At 34.7% G+C, this 18,983-nt stretch overlaps 2 protein-coding genes across 2 annotated transcripts; one reads left to right on the top strand and one right to left on the bottom strand.

Annotated features, from left to right (window-relative positions):
- The first annotated feature begins 7,189 nt into the window (after positions 1-7,189).
- LOC133283744 (lectin-like protein LEC) lies at positions 7,190-8,719 on the top strand. The gene has a single exon (XM_061480655.1). It carries the CDS (start codon positions 7,400-7,402, stop codon positions 8,477-8,479), a length of 1,080 nt encoding a protein of 359 aa, XP_061336639.1. The 5' UTR covers positions 7,190-7,399; the 3' UTR covers positions 8,480-8,719.
- Positions 8,720-16,772: 8,053 nt separating this feature from the next.
- Positions 16,773-18,983, bottom strand: LOC133283734 (tubulin beta-9 chain). Its single transcript, XM_061480639.1, has 3 exons — positions 18,488-18,983; positions 17,755-18,024; positions 16,773-17,675 (listed from the first exon to the last, which is right to left on the bottom strand). Exons 1-3 carry the CDS (start codon positions 18,879-18,881, stop codon positions 16,993-16,995), a joined length of 1,347 nt encoding a protein of 448 aa, XP_061336623.1. The 5' UTR covers positions 18,882-18,983; the 3' UTR covers positions 16,773-16,992.

Here is an 18,983-nt window from a genome sequence, read left to right as displayed (position 1 = left end):
GCTTAGTATGTGTTTGGTATGACTTGTAAAATCCAAACCCATGTTTGACCCGTATTTTCTCATAATCCCATTTGATATAATCTAGTTATATGAGACAACTTCAGTCGTTTTTTCTTCACATTCTATTATAGTGCGTTCCTTTTCCCATTTCTTTTCAATGTTAATATGTGATTAAGATTGTCTCACATAATTTACTCATATCAAATGAAACATTAAAATATCATTATTTGATTTTGATATGATTTTGTCTTTCAAAATTTGTTTGGCTATTTTTTGAAACCAGTGCACCAAAATCAAGGATGGCCATGAACTCCTGCTTGAACAAAAACAAAAAACAAAATTTACTTTATGTTAAGAGAGACTTTGGGTTATTAGACAGTTTTTTTTTTTTTTTTTTTTTTCTCTCTCACTCTTTCTCTCTCTGCATAAAGAAATATGAATATTTTTAAAAAACTAAGTGTCCAAAATTCGAAGTGTCCTAACAAGTATATATTGGTTTTGGATTTGAGTCTCTTTATCTTTAGATAATTCAAATCCTGAGATCTAGCATATATTGGGTAAGAAGTATGAATTTTAAATCATTTGATTATTATATTTCTTAAAGTCTTGATCAAAATTACCCAAACAATATATTTTTTCCAAATTACTTTTCAAATAAAGGAATCTAAATACAAATCACTTTGTTTTAAACTCACTTTTAACTAAAGTTAATTTTACAAAATTAAAATTATCCAAACTCAAGTTTGTAAACGCTACTATAATCACATATTTACCTATACAGCGAAATAGAATGTACTTTTTATTAACTTTTTCTTGTTGAAGATGAAACACGATGATAAACGTTATCAACTTTTTCTTGTAGAAGATGAAACACAATGGCAACAAAGCACTGCGAAAGCGAAATAACAAAAGAAAAAGGGACAAGTAAGGCCAACTTTCTTGCCAATCACAGTGTGTTTGTGGCCTTTCACTGTTTGCAAGCAGGGACAGATCGCCATAAAGGGCGATAGAAGGATAAGAAGATACAAAAACCAAAGAGGAAAACCCCATTCTCCAAAGTTTGTCAGAAAGATATCAATGCCAGAAGACAGAGAAGAGGGAGATTTTTTTCATTATTGGACTATGGTTTCAAGTTTCGACTTCCAACTCTTGAGGAAAATGGTTTTCCTATTTTTTATATAATTTTCTTCTAGTTTCCATTTTACCTAGTTACGTTTTATTATAATTTTCCATTTTTCTGACTTTCGATTATAATCGTTAGCAAAGTGGGCATTTAACTGAAATTAAGTTTGCAGTGTTTAAAATGAAATCTTGAATATCAATTAGAGGAAATTGATACAAATAAATATCCCCTTGATGCTCATGAGATTTAATAGTTGTGAACTATAAATTATGATAAAAAAAAGTTTGTCTCTTTAAAGGATACAAATTGTGTTATTTTAATTTTTAATACTATATATTACGAGTAATACATAGTTATAATATAAAAAATTATTTTTTTCTCTCTCTTAAATCACTTCAGTGAGTGGCAGAGCCCGCAAGGCATTTAAACTAGTGCCAAAATATTCAGTTAGTGCCACAGTTATATAGCTACGACCAAACATGGCTAATTTTCAAAAAAAACTTGAAACATGATTTGCTACGTTTAAAGCGTAGCTAAATGTGGCTAAATTAGTCAATGCCAAGATATCTGTTGGCACCAACGTGACTCCGCCACTGACTCCAATTGATACGAAGAAAAAAACTAAAAAGATATAAATTGCTTCCTTTCAAAGACAAATATTAAACCCATGAATTATATCAGTTTCGAGCTTAGTATATCAATGTAACAATGATTTATGAGATAGAGATAATAGATCAAAGCTCAAAAGATAGTGTCTCAGACGAAGCCCAAGAATTAAGGAGGAATGTGAGGACAGCAGCATAATAGCTCTACAAATATTATATAGAAAATGTCTCTTTAATACTTGAAGAGGGGTATAAATAGGTGAAAAGACTCCCTCATAATAAGTCATAAATGTTTTATCCTTATGAACCTACTATGTATGAGGCATGTACATTCACACCACATGATACATAAGGTGTGAGTTGTGTTATGTAGGGAAATAAATTCTTCAAATCATTTCAATTCAAAATACTAAGGTGTTAGATAATATTTTTTTAATAGTTTATATTATTTTCTAAATTATTATTTTTTTGAAACTGATCCTAATTACCTCTTTGAGGCGAATCAGAACCCCCTGGTATCCTCACCGGTTTGACTCTTTGAGCCGTCTATGGGACTAATTCAGAGTTGGGGTGCGAGTCCAAGGATTACGGTACTTATGCCCCTCCCCAGATGGTGTTGGTGGGATATTATTTTCTAATATACCCCCTCACGTAAGAGCCCTTTGGACTTCAAGCGTGGATATTGCATCAAAATTTCGATATCCCTTTTTATTTCTCATCAAACGAATGACATCTTCTTTTCCTAGCTATTCTTAGGATGATATTGGAGAATCTCGATTTATTTATCTCATATAGTGGATGTGCCCGAATCGCTAAATGATTTTATGGGATCTGATCTTGTAAATCGAATAATTCAAAAATCATTCTTCAAATTAATTAATTAACGAATTTGTGATTCCTGAATATTGAACTAAGTTATTAATTTTTTTATAACGTATTCCATTTTTCTTAATTTTTTTGTTGGTTTAACTTATACTTATTTAATTCCACAAGTAGGGACGATTATGATCGAATTCGTGATCTTATGATAACTGAAGCTCTAATATCATGTAAATCACTTCAACCCAAAATTTTAAGATGTTAAATAATGACCTTTTTAATAATTTATATTATTCTCTAAGATCCTTCACTAAAAATAAATCTCACACAATAAAAATAAATCTCACTTTAGTGAGATAAGTAGTATAGCCCCTTGAGTGTGGTGGGTCTTAATGGCCGACTCATTAGATTGGCCAGTATAACTAGTCGGAAATAAGTTGCTATTACAATTTTCCTGTTTTCGTGTCCACAACAAAAGCTTTGGGGAATTGCGTAGAAAAAGCATAGCCAAAAAAAAAAACACTCCAAGAAACTGTGTATATATAAAGGAATTTTCCTTTAACCAATTCAGGACATTTCATCGGGAGTTCAATCATATGGCTAGCACTAACACAGACAAAAAAAAATTGCAAACTAGTGTAAGTTGTCTTGAACTCATAACATTCTTTTGAATCCTTATCATTCTCTTTGCAAACCACATGAGCAATGTATATCGGAGTGTACCTTTCTCATTCAAATCATCATTGCTGGTGGTCTAGTACTATTATTTATATTTGTTGCCTTGTTAATCTAGCTTCCTTAAATTCTTAAGAATGTTAATTTTTCATGATGGATGAAATTTTGATTGTTAATAATGTTTTCAATAACTCTGTAACGCATCCAGAAAAAGTCATGATGTTATTCGATTTCGATATTTTTTTTAATTTGTTATTGTTTATATTTATTGTGAAGAAAGTAAGAAAAAAAAATTATTACTTGATAGCGAAAGAGATGCAAACTGTTCAACGTGCACAGTAACTTAGGTTGCCCATAACTATTACTAACGTAAGAATGTTAACCACTATGACATGACATTGAACCAATATCATTTAACTTCTACACCTAGAAAGCATTATGAGCTCAAACACTATAAGAATTGACTTAAAAACAGACAGAAAGAAAAACGTTACTCAAATAGTTTTTAATTTTGACTTTGAAGTTTAAACAAAGTATTAGGTATGCTTAGTTTCTTAACTTAAACGTTAAAAATATAATAATAATAACAAAAAACATAGTATCCCTTAATTAAAAGTGACATTTTACTCATAAATTTTTTTTAATCAATTGTATATCTAATTAAGCTCTGAGTTATATATTAGTATAAATTGCACTCCAATTGTTTTTCTTTATATTTAACATTCTAATTTATTAAATATGTGAGTAGGGGTGACACTTCAGATTGACACAATACAATTTAAAAAATGGATTAAAACGTTTGATACAAACACAATTCACATACTGTGTGAGTTGACACGATACGAAACAAATGACATGTAAATCTCAAATTGTGTCACTTATTATACAAATTGACATGACTTACATAATATGAGTAACTTGTCAATTTCAAAGTGTGTTACTTACTATGCAGATTGACACGACATATAAGATACAATTAACCTATACAATAAATGTTGTTTTTACCTATGTCGTGTTGAAGCTATTAATACGACATGAATAATATATAAGAAGATTAACACAAGTTAATTTCGTGTGTTTGAAGATTAACAAATAACATGATACAATTTTTTTAGTGTTAATTTTTGCCAACACGAATATAATACCAATTAATTTAAAAATGGGTCGACTCAAACACAAATTTCTTGTGTCATGTCAGTGGATCGTGTTACAAATTTTCACTCATAATAAAATAGATTAATGATCAAGATCTAGTGAAAAACTTTTTATTTTAATGAATCATACTATTATATGTGTATACAGATAAACAAAGAGCATCAATAGATCATGATTCGACTTTGATTGTTATGGACTGGTGCCACAATCTAGTCCTAGGCAGACAGACCTTATTTTAACAACGGGAACTGTAACCATAAAAATGGTCTCCTCTTTAGTTTGATTATATCAACAAATATCAGAACCAAAATATGTTATTGCTATGGGAGCCTGTACAATTAAACTAAATAACTTATAAAAATCTTTCTGTATACAATGGTATTTTATTTTTCGTCTATCAAGCGTACATTGAATGTTATCAGTAGGATTCCACCCAGTTCATCAACCACACCAATTACGATTAAATTGCAAATCAGATTATTTGGTATGCAGTAATTTACTTATTTAAATATCATTATGGACAATGATGCTGCAACACACAAAGCCCTGGCCCTACGTGAAACCCATATATATGTGTACTCGTTGCTTTTATTTGACGTTTGATGCAAACATGTGTGAAAGAGAAACAACACCCTGATCGGTTGAGACCAAATCTGAAAGTCTTGAAGACAGGGAGGAAACAAAAGTCAAGTAATTAATGTATTTCCTCTTCTTTTGATAAATAAGTGTGGACAGTTTTAAGAGTTTGATTTTAATTTGTTGCTAGTGTAAAGTTCTTATATTATTATGTATTCATATGTTCCCTCATTATCTAAAATTTTTAAGTTTCCAAGGAATTGTTAATTTCTTAAAAACAAACTCAATATAATAATTTAATAACACATTATCTTATATAATGTAAAGCACATTGAATTATATTTTTAATCTTTCACAAGTTAATGTAATTTGTCTTAGTCATGTGTATGCGAATACAAAAAAATTAAATTTTACAAGCAACTTGTAATTTAAGAGTGTGCATTTTAAGAGTGTTTGCAACTTGTTTGCACACCAACTAATCTCTAACCCAATAACTAAAAAAATGCATGACTAATCACAAAAAAAATATATGCAAATATTTTTAGCTTGAGAAATAAAATAAAATAAAAATCATCCACCTATAACTTGAAGAATGGCACGTTATGAGTTAAGGAATGTCAATGAATCTCTTATATTAAAATTTTATTTAAAAGGGTCATGTGAAATTTTATATCGAAATCTTTTTTGTTGTTGATAAAATATAATTGAACTTAGTTTACCAAAAAATATATATATAATTGAACCCCATTAAATAAACCCAAAAATTTGACTTAATCTGATTTGAAATTTTTTTTAATTTCTTCAAGATATTTTCTGATCTGAGAGCTCAAGATTAATCATTTTGAGATGTAGAGATTATCAAAATGAATTTTACCTCAATCAATAAAGTATTTTCCATACATATAACAAGAAATCAAATCTTATGAACATATTTAAGGAATCCAGACTTTGTTCGTATCTTGATGTGAAATTTCAAAATTGAAGAATACAATTCCTTATGTTGGGTTAAGGAACAAGACAAGAAAGCACGTAGAGATTAGTTTTAAGCGAGAGCTTCGCCCATGCCAAAGTGGACGCGAGGCACAAGCATGACTCATCCCCACTTTCTCCGTGTCTTTTGCAAAACGTGAAAGTGCCTCGTGGAGTGCAATGGGAGGAGCACACGAGATAATGCATTTCGATATGAGCCCCTTTTCGCATAAGTGGAATCACTCTCTCTCAACACTATGTTTTTCTTTTTCTTCTATTATTTTAAATTCAAGCGAATTTAAAAATATAAATTAAAGAATTAAAACTACGAAGAAATTAAAACTTCTATGTTGGGCTTGGAACTTTATGTTGCCTTTTGTTTTTTGAGATTATAATCATTTTATTGAAACTTAAAGTCACTTTCACAAATCAATAGAGTTAAATAGGAATGCTCATGAGTTTACATAAATTTGTGAACTCTCAAATCCAATGACAAATATTTTAGTTAGTTTAGTTAATTTTAATAGTATTGATTTAGGTTCGGATTTGTGAATTTTCACATTAGTGAACCTGACCCAACCTCATTTATTTCTAAACTCCTACAATTTGATTTTCTTATCTCATGGTACTTTAAAGAAATATGAAATTTAAGAGCCATGAAACAAGCATTATTCATATATAAATATGTGTTATGTGAAGTTATTTAAAATCAATTATTATTATTTTTGAAAAATAATTTATTATTTTAAAAGACACAGTTTATGTCATTTTAAATAAAACAATAATATTTTAATGTATATTTGTTGGTCTTTTATATTTTCTCCCTTCATAATTCACATCAACAAATCAATAAATATATATTAAAATACAATTGTTTTACTTGAAATACACATAGTTATGTCCATTGAAATGATAATTTTTTTTTTCCTTTGCGTTTTAGATCCTGTCTGTGTATTACACGGAATGAAAAGTTAAATAACCAAGTATAGTTATAATGTTATACACATTAGCTAGCTAGCAAAGTAGGTTTTATAATCACATGACACTAAAACCTAAAATTAGCTCATTTACAATCAATGAAGTGGACCATAATGGAACCAAAATTTATTAAAAAAGTCAAAATTTAATTAAAGTTATCATTTATCCATGGTTGAGAATATTTCAATTTGATTTCATAAGGAATATTTCAAGAGGAGGAGAATATTTTTGGGACAACCAAATAAAAAATTGCCTTTATTATATTCCCTTGGTCATCTGCCACTGAGAAAAAGGCAACCACCAAAGTTGCAGAAACCAGTAAAACCTATTTAATTTTCACAACCTCCAACCCAACTTCCCCAATATACTTTACTTGCTTCCTCTGCTTTCTTTTACTCAGACCCTAAACAAAGATTCAACCTTTGAAGCCAATGGGATCAACCCACCAACCCTAGTGTGAGACTAAAACAAGATTCATCTCAAAACACCCACTTCAATTATGGCAGCATTTACCACTTCCCATTACTTCAAGGCCTTAACTTTCATCATTCTATTCCTCAAAACCCTAGCTTTTGAAACAACCTCATTGTTCTCTTTTGCTGATTTTGAAAAAGATCTAAAATTTAAGTCCAGTGTGGCCCTTTATGGTAATGCAAAGGTTGTCAATGGTGGTGGGTCTGGGATTCATTTCTCTGGTTCTGGGAGTTCAGCTGCTGGGAGAGTCATGTACAAGAAACCCATCAAGCTTTTTGAAGGTAAACCAAGGCAATTAGTATCATTTTCAACTTACTTTGCATTCTCAATCTCCTTGGATAATGGGGGTGGTTTGGCTTTTGTTATGATTCCAAATGGTTCTGAAGGTGATGTTTTTCATAAAAGTTCATCTGGGGTTCCTTTTGGATTGAAGAATAGAAATTTTGAAGTTCTTGGTGTTAAGTTTAGTGCTTCAAGGGATGGTAGAAATGGGGTTTCTACTAGTTGTAATGTGGCCTTGAATTTGGGTAATTCAGTTCATGCTAAAATATTAAGCAACACCTCCTCTATCAATTTTGCTCTAACAAGTGGAGAAAAGTTGCATGCTTGGATTGATTATGAAGCAAGTTCAAGGCGCATAGAAGTCAGATTGAGTCAACATGGTAATTCAAAGCCTTTTGATCCATTGCTCTGGCACTCAATTAACTTATCAAATGTGTTGAAGGAGGAAAAAATGTTTGTGGGATTTAGTCCTTTGAAGGGGAATGCTTCTCAAGAATGCTTTCTCTATTCATGGAGCTTTGTTCTAAGGCATTTTCCACATTCTATGCATTCAGAGCCTCTGGATCCAAAGGCCCTTGTTAAAAACATTGAAACCCCAAAGGTTAATAAGCCAAGGAGTGATTGCTTTTTAAGAGTTCTTGCTGCCATGATATTTGGTACAGGATGTGGAGCATTAACAGCATTTATTGTGCTCTACTTGTGGACCATCTTTGGCAATAGACGTGCAGTGGTGCCAGTTGAGTGTGTTATGCAACCTGTAGATGTTGAATATAGGAAAGTCAAAATCGTTATAGATAAATCTATGGAAGATGGTAAGAAGTAGATCTTCTTCATGAGGGAACTGGTTTGAAGCTTGTGTTTGTAAATTTAGTGTTTTTTGTATTTAGGTTTTGATCTGTTATAGTAGTAGTAGTAGTAATCTGGTAGAAAACTATCTATTTGGCTTTTGTTACGTTGTTTATTGTTGATAAATTGAGATTGAGATCCTACTCTGCATTAAAGATTTTGATTACTTTCTCTAAAACATGCCCAAATTGAAGTTATTAATGAACTGTATGAGGTTGCCAACATAGTTTTTTTTTTTTTTTGCGGTACAGCTGAATATTGATTTTATTGTATGATGATAACCACAATCAGTGTATATTAATTGGCTCAAATGTTTACCCAAAAAAAATTGGCTCAAATTATAAATTGTTTGGGACCATCAAGTAAAATAGAAAGAATTAATTAAATACAATAGAAAAAAAAAAAAAAAAAAGTTAAAGAGTTGTCATTCACCATGTTTGTTATAATTTAAAGAATAAAAATCGATATTTTGCTATTTAGTTTAATTTCATGAATAAAAAATAAAAATTTATGTAAAATATACAATGAACCTACAACTTTTTTTGGCTTTCTTTCCATCTAATCAGATAAAAAAAAAACATTGTAGGATAGGAGTTATCAAAATGTCATTCCCTAAAAATACTTTACTTTTTATGTATACATAATCAAAATAGCTTTTTGATATTGTGAGGGATCTTGAATATTTAAAATAGAGAATGCCATACATAGAATGAGAACAATAAACATTGATTACCAATAAAAAAACAATAACAACATTTAACTATCGGTTTCGCCATCTATCTATGGGTTGATCAAATTCAAGAGTAGGTGGCAAAACGTATTGTGACCCACGGGTCGATTTGAAACACGATATGTTAAAATACGCATTATGTCGACCTGAAAATAAAACACGTCGTGTACAAATTTGAATAAATGACAAAAATTAATTGTGTTACGAGTTGATCTGTGTCAATTGAAAAGAATTTTTTTGTCTCAAAAAAAATTAAAATTAAAATTGGTAATTTTGACACAACCTATTGCGGGTTGATCAACCCGCATATTTTATTTAATTTTTTCTTTTTTAATATTTTTGAAAAATTAAATTTTTAATTTTTACAAGTAAGCCTGTAAGACTCAAAAATAGGTCGTGTTCAAATTGAAAAAATATGACTTACAAGTCAAACTTTGATACGACACTATTGCAACCTGCCAACACATTTTAACATCCTTATAAGGAGGGTGTGAATGGTAGTGCGTGTAGATTTATTTTCCTGAAGTACAGACAAATTTGAATTTTCGATAACGTAATCTTGTAATTTAAAAGTTATTTATGTTACCAGACTCAAATCCTATTGGGCTTGATGATCCTAATGAGGCTCGGCCCACTATAACTTAATGACTTAATCTCTTAGTCCATAAGTTGTTAGATTATTCAGTTAGTTAGTTAGGCTATTAGCTACTGCAATTAGTTTAGTATAAATGCTTCTCCTTCAATGTACTGAAGCTCATTATTCAATATACAAATTTTCCAATCTTTCTTCTCTCTTGATTCCTGCATGATGAATTCAAGATCATAAGATGGTATCAGATTTTTTCCGCTCTTTTTGCTGTTTGCATCTCTGATTTCCTTTCTTTTCTTTTTTTCCTATCAGAATTCCCTTCTTTGTTCTATTTTCTTCTTTTCTTTTGGATTTTTCTTTCATGGCGAATCCGAACAATGTCTTTCCTGATTTCTATACAAATCCTGGAAATCCTTTCTTTTTGCATCCGAGTGAAAATCCTGGTTTAGTACTTGTTTCACCTCCTCTTGATGAGAGGAATTATCACTCTTGGTCCAGATCTATGACCATGGCTCTCTTGAGCAAGAACAAGATTGGTTTCATTGATGGCACACTTCCACCACCACCAGATCTTGATCCTTCTTTTCATGCATGGCAACGTTGCAACATTATTGTCCTATCATGGATTCATCGGTCCATAAACAGCTCCATTGCCAAATCCATTCTTTGGATAGATCGAGCCAATGATGCATGGGCTGATCTTCGAGGTAGATTCTCTAACTCTGATATCTTCCGCATCTCAGATTTACAGGAAGATATGTATCGCATGCAACAAGGTGATAGATCTGTCACTGAGTATTACACTCAAATGAAGATGATGTGGGATGAGCTTGATAATCTCCAGCCTCTCCCTGTGTGTGGTTGTGCCAATCCGTGTCTGTGTGGTGGTTATACCTTGATGAGGACCTATCGAGTTCGTGATCAGGTGGTTAGGTTTCTCAAAGGCCTGAATGAGCAATATGCTCATGTGCGTTCCCAAGTTATGATGATGGATCCTTTTCCAAGTTTAATTCGAGTCTTTTCTTTGATAGTCCAACAAGAAAGACAAATGCACAGTAATTTTTTGGTTGATGACAACAGTGAGCCCAAAGCTTTTAACAGCTTCTCAGATAATCAGCATCGCACCTATTTTGGCCGAGGCAGGGGTCATAATCCTCTTGCATTTTTCAATAAGGGTCGTGTTCCAAGTAAACTGTATACTTACTGTGGAAAGCCCAACCACACTATTGACACTTATTACCAAAAGCATGGTTTTCCTCCTGGTTTTAAATTCAGAAACCCCCAAAGCCAATTTTGCATCTCAAGACAATGCTGATCACACAGAAGGTGCTGATAATCAGGATGGACAGATTACTATTTCTCAAGAGGAGTATCAGAATTTGATTCAAGGCTTGCATTTGGACCCTGCCAATGAAGCCACTCCCATCAGTTCCACGAATTTGGTTCACACCACTGCCATGAATGCCAACACCTCCAACATGTCAGGTACATTCTCCTCCAGATGGCTCCTAGACACAGGAGCCACTGACCACATTAGTAGTTCCTTATCACATTTTTCGAAGTTATCCCAAATCAATCCTATTTCCATTACTTTACCTGATGGCTCCCACACTATTGCACATTCTGCTGGTACTGTTATTTTCTCTCCTACTTTAACATTACTTGATGTTCTATTTGTCCCTTCCTTTCATGTTAATTTGGTCTCGGTTACCAAATTAATTAAAACCAATTCTTGCTACCTAATTTTTCGTGATTCTTATTGCTTTATCAAACAGATGCATACCAATGTGATGATTGGTTCAGCTGATCAAACTGATGGGTTATATGTGATGTTGTCTACAAGTTCCTTTCCTACTGCATGTACCAATACTCACAGCAGTTCAACCAAGTCTGCTTATACTGTTTTTCCTCATTCTGCAAATAATACTGATGCCTCCATGTTATGGCATCATAGAATAGGTCATGTATCTTTACATACTTTGAAACAAATGGCAATAAAATTTCCCTTTCTTTCTACTCAGGACATATCTCCATGTGATACTTGTCAATTTGCAAAACAACACAAATTACCTTACCCCATTAGTAATACCAAATCCACTTCTATTTTTCAATTAATTCATGTAGACATTTGGGGACCTTATTCCATCCCTTCTGTTCATGGTCATAGGTATTTCCTCACCATTGTTGAGGATTTTTCACGATTCACTTGGGCTTTATTAATAAAATCCAAAGCTGATGTCAGACAATCTTTAAAAGGTTTCATCTCCATGGTCCAAACTCAATTTCATATCACTGTCAAGTGTATTCGTTCTGATAATGGTGTTGAATTTGCAATGCCTTCTTTTTATCAAGATAAAGGTATACTTCATCAAAGGAGTTGTGTGGAAAACCCCCAACAAAATGGTTTGATTGAAAGAAAACACCAACATATCCTAAATGTGGCCAGGGTTCTCATCTTTCAATCCAAACTGCCTTTACCCTTTTGGTCCTATGCAATAACTCATGCAATTCACATCATCAATAGAACCACTACTCCCTTACTCAATAACCTTACCCCTTATGACATTTTGTATGACAAAACCCCTACTTTGCTACATCTTAAAGTTTTTGGTTGTTTATCATATGCATCCACCCTTCTTTCTCACAGAACGAAATTTTCCTCAAGGGCTCACAAAACTGTGTTTTTGGGATATCAGGAAGGTGTCAAAGGGTACATTCTTCTTGACCTTAACACTCGAAAAAATTTTATTTACAGAAATGTCAAATTTTTTGAAACTGTTTTTCCATTTGACTCTCAACCTCTTTCATTAACTACTCCTCTTGTCTCTGATTCTGTCTCAGCACAACCAGCCACACATGACACTACTTTCATTTCATTTCCCATTGATCAACCAGTTTATCCCACTCAAGCTTCTATCCCACATCAACCAGTTACTACTTCACCTAATGAGGCTCATGCCTCTATCATACCAGCTGCCCTTGCTTCTGATCCTAATGTACCAACTACTTCTGTTTCTGACCCAATCTTCCCAGCTGCTCCTGTTCCCACCAGAAGGTCCAATAGAATGAGCAGACATCCCTCATACTTGCAGGATTATCACTGTAACTTATCAGCTACATCATCTCATCCGAATCATTCAGGTATTATTCCTTCCCTTATCCCTCACCCTCTTTCTTCTGTTTTATCTTATGAAAAATGTTCTACCTCATACAAAATTTCCTGCTGCAATATTTCCACACACAAAGAACCAACTACCTATACACAAGCTTCCAAGCATGACTGTTGGCGTAAGGCAATGCAGGCTGAAATTTCAACTCTTGAACAAAATAATACTTGGAGTCTTGTGCCTCTCCCTCCTGGCAAGAACACCATTGGCAGTAAATGGGTATACAAGATCAAATTCAATGCTGATGGGTCCATTGAAAGGTATAAGGCTCGACTTGTAGCAAAAGGCTACACTCAAACAGAAGGTCTTGATTACCTTGACACTTTCAGCCCAGTTGCGAAGCTCACTACAGTACGTTTGTTACTTTCTCTTGCTTCGGTCAATCATTGGTTTCTGGAACAGCTTGATTTCAACAACGCCTTCCTCCGTGGTGATTTACGTGAGGAAGTCTATATGGCCATTCCATCGGGCATTCCTTCTTCAAATTCCTCTATGGTTTGCAAGCTTCACAAGTCCATCTATGGGCTCAAGCAAGCTAGCAGGCTATGGTACTCTAAGCTCTCAACTGCCTTGCTGTCTCTTGGCTATTGCCAATCCCAAGCTGATTTCTCCCTCTTCACACGAAAGCAGGAAAATTCCTTCACAGCTCTCCTCATATACGTTGATGATATCATTCTTGCTGGTGATGATATGACTGAGATTTAGAGAGTTAAATACTTTTTGGATATGAAATTCAGAATCAAGGACCTTGGCAAACTTAGATTCTTTTTGGGGCTAGAAATCTCTCGATCCTCATCAGGCATCATACTCAATCAACGATAGTACACTCTAGAGTTGCTTTCTGATTCTGGTCTTTTGGCTTGCAAGGCTGCTACTACTCCTATGGATCCTTCACTTCGACTTAAGCGTGATTTAGGCCAGCCTCTACCTGATGTTTCTGCCTATCGTCGACTTGTTGGGAGATTATTGTATCTCACAACTACTCGTCCGGATATCAGTTTCACTGTCCATCAACTCAGTCAATTTTTATCTGCTCTAACTGATATGCATCTTGAAGCTGCTCATCGAGTCCTCAGATATCTTAAGGCTTCACCAGCTCAAGGCCTTTTTTATCCTACTGATTCCTTGATGCAGCTCAGTGGCTTTGCAGATGCTGATTGGGCTTGCTGCCCTGACACACGTCGATCGATTACTGGTCTCTGTATCTTTTTGGGTTCTTCACTCATCTGTTGGCGATCGAAGAAGCAAAGCACCGTTTCTCGCCACGGAAGCTGAATATTGAGCCTTGGCAGCCATTACATGTGAAATCCAGTGGCTCTCTTTTCTCCTTCACGATTTCTGCATCCCCAGAGAGAAGCCAATTCCTGTTTTCTGCGACAACAATTCTGCCATCTACCTTTCTCACAACCCGGTTTTTCACGAGCGTTCGAAGCACATCGAACTTGACTGCCATATTACCCGTGAGAAGATCCAAACTGGCCTCATCCATCTTCTTTCTATCTCCACTGCTGATCAAATAGCTGACATTTTCACTAAGGATCTATTGCCTTCTCCTTTTCACACGCTGCATGCCAAGCTTGGTCTTTATGATGTTCACAACCCAGCCCAAGCTTGTGGGGGGGTGTTACCATACTCAAATCCTATTGGGCTTGATGATTCTAACGAGGCTCGGCCCACTATAACTCAATGACTTAATCTCTTAGTCCATAAGTTGTTAGATTATTCAGTTAGTTAGTCAGGCTATTAGCTACTGCATTTAGTTTAGTATAAATGCTTCTCCTTCAATGTACTGAAGCTCATTCTTCAATATACAAATTTTCCAATCTTTCTTCTCTCTTGATTCCTGCACGATGAATAAGATCATAAGAATTTACACATACCCAATTAGTTTCAAACCTCAATTTTAAAAATCATTTAAGAGCTGTTTAAAGCCCTCCCCTTAGTGAATAAAAATAGATCGTGTTCAAATTGAAAATTATGACTTATAAGTCAGACCTTAACACGAACACATTTTAACATCCTTATGAGGAGAGTGTGAATGGAAAGACGTAGTGCGTGTAGATTTATTTTTCTTAAGTATAGACAAATTTGAATTTTTGATAACGTAATCTTGTAATTTAAAAATTATTTATACATACTCAATCATTTATCTTGCCACAAAAAAAAATATAATTAAAGCACACACCAATTCTCCATGAAAACTGTCTCTCCAACGATTTTGATTAAATGCAACATAAACAAGTTATACCTAACAATATTAAACAACGATTTCCATTACAACATTCGAGCTTTGTTTGATAGAAAAAATTTCATGAGGATGCAATGTGCTCCTCTTCTGCATTAATGCGGCAAAAAAATTAAAATAATATTATTTAATTAAATAATTACGTATTTATTGCAGTTTTAGAAAAAATTACGGATCTATTGTACACTATGACGCCTCATTTGGGCGTCACATGTGACGCCTCGTTGAGGCGTCTCACCTTAGGGGAAGACGCCCAAATGGGGCGTCTCTCGTGTGGCGTTGAGACGTGTCACTTTTTTTTCCAAAAAAAAATTAATTTAATCATAAAACTTCTAAAGGCCATAACTTTTGACTCGAGTATCCAAATCAGGTAATTCTTTTTTGATTCCACATAACTTTTCGAGATCTACGCAATGACATCTCATTTGATATATTTTATTTCTCATGAATGTTTTTCAAAAATAAAATTACCTAAATTAGGCGTGATTTCTTCTTGATTGAAACACAACTTAGACATGATTGTTGATGTGTTACGTTTTGACACGTGTTGACACGTGTCACATTTTTTAACTCAGAAGCCTCTGAGTTCTGCGTTTGTGATTTAATACAAAAAACAAATCAAGATTTACCCAATGGGTGCAGCTCAGTTGGTAACTTGGCGCTGAGTTAGTGGGGTTGGATATGTGTTTGATTCCCGCTGAATGCATTCTTGGGGAGGGGGCTGAACCTTTAGCCATCACTGGTTCCGTTCCCCCGCACTCCGGATTAGTCCCATAGCCGGTTCAAAGAGTCGAAGCTCGTGGGAATACCGGAGGGAGCCAACTCGTCTCAAAGAGATAATTAGGGTTGAGTAACTCGAAAAAAAAAAAACAAATCAAGATTTGACGTGTGATTTAAATTAAAAGTAACAATTATTATTAATAAGGAAAACAAAATAAAGATTTGATTTTTGATTTAAACTCAAATATACATATAATTTGAAAAACTATTGTGAGAAATAAAATATATCAAATGAGATGTCATTGCGTAGATCTCAGAAAGTTATGTGGAATAAAATATATGTGGAGTCAAAAATTATGGCATTTAGAAGTTTTATGATTAAATTAATTTTTATTGGAAAAGAAAGTGACACGTGTCAACGCCACACAAGAGACGTCCCATTTGGGCGTCTTCCCCTAGGGTGAGACGTCTCAATGAGGCGTCACATGTGACGCCCAAAAAGGGGAGCGTCACAATGTGCAATAGATCCGTAATTTTTCCCAAAACTGCAATAAATGCGTAATTATTTAATTAAATAACATTATTTTAATTTTTTTGCCGCATTAATGCTACATAAACAAGTTATACCTAACAAGTATTCAACAACGATCTCCATTCCAGCAATCTCCATTCGAGCTTTGTTTCATAGAAAAAATTTCATGAGTATGCAATGCTCTCCTCTTCTGCATTAGGTGCGATCTATATGTAGCATCAGATTGCTAAGTGTTAAAAATAATATCAACAAACAGACTAGGTTTTTTTATCGAAGATTGATGCTTCAAAATAACAGTTGCTTAAATAATATTGTCTTTCTTCCCTACCAACAGGGTACACAGAAATAGAAATAAAAACAACTGAAAATTTTATAGAATGGTAATAAAAAACTAGTGCTAGCCGGAACAGAACTATCCCCTACACAGAGACAATGAACCGGCAACAGGAAGTTGCATCATGTTATTCATCTTTACCTAAAGCCACCGCAATAAAGCAAAGATTAAAATCACATGTCATGTTGCTGATAATCTTCCTCTTCTTCCTCTTCATATTCTTCCTCATCAGCAGTGGCATCTTGATACTGTTGATATTCTGAAACCAAGTCATTCATGTTGCTTTCAGCCTCAGTAAATTCCATCTCATCCATGCCTTCACCAGTGTACCAATGCAAGAAAGCCTTTCTCCTGAACATAGCAGTGAATTGCTCACTCACCCTTCGGAACATTTCCTGAATTGATGTTGAGTTTCCAATAAATGTTGAGGCCATCTTCAACCCTGTTGGAGGAATGTCACAAACAGTGGATTTGACATTGTTTGGAATCCATTCAACAAAGTAGGAGGAGTTCTTGTTCTGAACATTGATCATTTGTTCATCAACCTCCTTTGTGCTCATCTTGCCTCTGAACATTGCAGAAGCAGTGAGGTATCGTCCATGCCTAGGGTCAGCAGCACACATCATGTTCTTTGCATCCCACATTTGCTGTGTGAGCTCTGGCACACTCAGAGCCCTGTACTGCTGAGAACCACGTGAGGTTAAAGGAGCAAACCCCACCATGAAAAAGTGAAGGCGAGGGAAGGGAATGAGATTCACTGCAAGTTTTCGCAGATCAGAGTTCAGTTGACCAGGGAACCTCAAACAACATGTGACACCAGACATGGTTGCTGATATCAAATGGTTTAGATCACCAACTGCACCAAAGAAAATCAACAAAGTTAAAATTCTGATAGATTAAAACAAGGGTTAAAAATGGGGTTTTGAAAAGCTTACAGCTTGGGGTGGTGAGCTTCAAGGTACGGAAGCAAATATCGTACAATGCTTCATTGTCAAGCACCATACATTCATCTGCATTTTCAACAAGCTGGTGAACAGAGAGAGTAGCATTGTAGGGTTCGACCACAGTATCAGAAACCTTGGGAGAGGGAAAAACTGAGAAAGTAAGCATCATCCTATCTGGGTATTCTTCCCTGATCTTCGAAATCAACAGGGTACCCATTCCAGACCCAGTTCCTCCACCAAGAGAATGGCACACCTGGAAACCTGCACAATAAATAAATAATAAATAAGCCACCCCATTGCAAAATCATCCACAAAACACACTCAAAGTTAGCACCTTTTACGAAAGAAAAAACACATACATCTCAAAACCACCCACAAAACCCTTCAAAGTACAGATACCCATGTCAAGATCAGTGATAAAACACACGAAAGTTTTCACCTTTGGTAAAGAAAACAGATACCCGTGTCAAGATCACCCACCAAAACCCTCAAATAAAACAACTTCGACATTTCACATACCCAATTCAAAATCAGCCATAAGAACACACAAAAGTTTCAACCTTCAGCTAAAAAATACCCATACAATATCAAATCACCATCAAAACACTTCAAAAACACACGAACTTCTCACTTTACAATTAAAAAAAAAACACAAATAAGCAAATCAGTACCAGAATCAAACATACAAAAGTTTCAACCTTTCATGAGAAATGAAAAAGCATACCCTGCAAGCAATCGCAGTTCTCAGCTTCCTTACGAACAACATCAAGCACAGAATCGATGAGTTCAGCGCCTTCTGTGTAGTGACCTTTAGCCCAGTTGTTCCCAGCACCGGACTGACCGAAAACGAAGTTGTCCGGTCTGAAGATCTGGCCGTACGGTCCAGACCGGACACTGTCCATGGTGCCCGGTTCAAGGTCCATGAGAACAGCACGTGGCACGAACCGGCCACAACTGGCTTCATTATAATAGACATTGATCCTCTCGAGCTGAAGCTCGGAGTCACCACCGTACCTTCCGGTTGGATCGATGCCATGCTCAGCACAGACCACTTCCCAGAACTTAGCACCGATCTGGTTGCCACATTGGCCACCCTGAATGTGAAGGATCTCACGCATCTTGAAGGTGTTTGAAGAAATGCCGCACAGAAGAAGAAATAATAAGAACAAGGAAATGAGTCGTAAAGGGTTTTTGTTTTGGGTGGGGACGATAAGGTGGAG

This window comes from Gastrolobium bilobum, unplaced genomic scaffold (assembly GCF_033153095.1).
Source record: "Gastrolobium bilobum isolate Gb01-03AN ecotype WA unplaced genomic scaffold, APGP_CSIRO_Gbil_v1 utg1608, whole genome shotgun sequence".
In the NCBI taxonomy this organism is placed as follows: domain Eukaryota; kingdom Viridiplantae; phylum Streptophyta; class Magnoliopsida; order Fabales; family Fabaceae; genus Gastrolobium; species Gastrolobium bilobum.
This window is presented reverse-complemented; position numbering and strand designations above follow the sequence as displayed.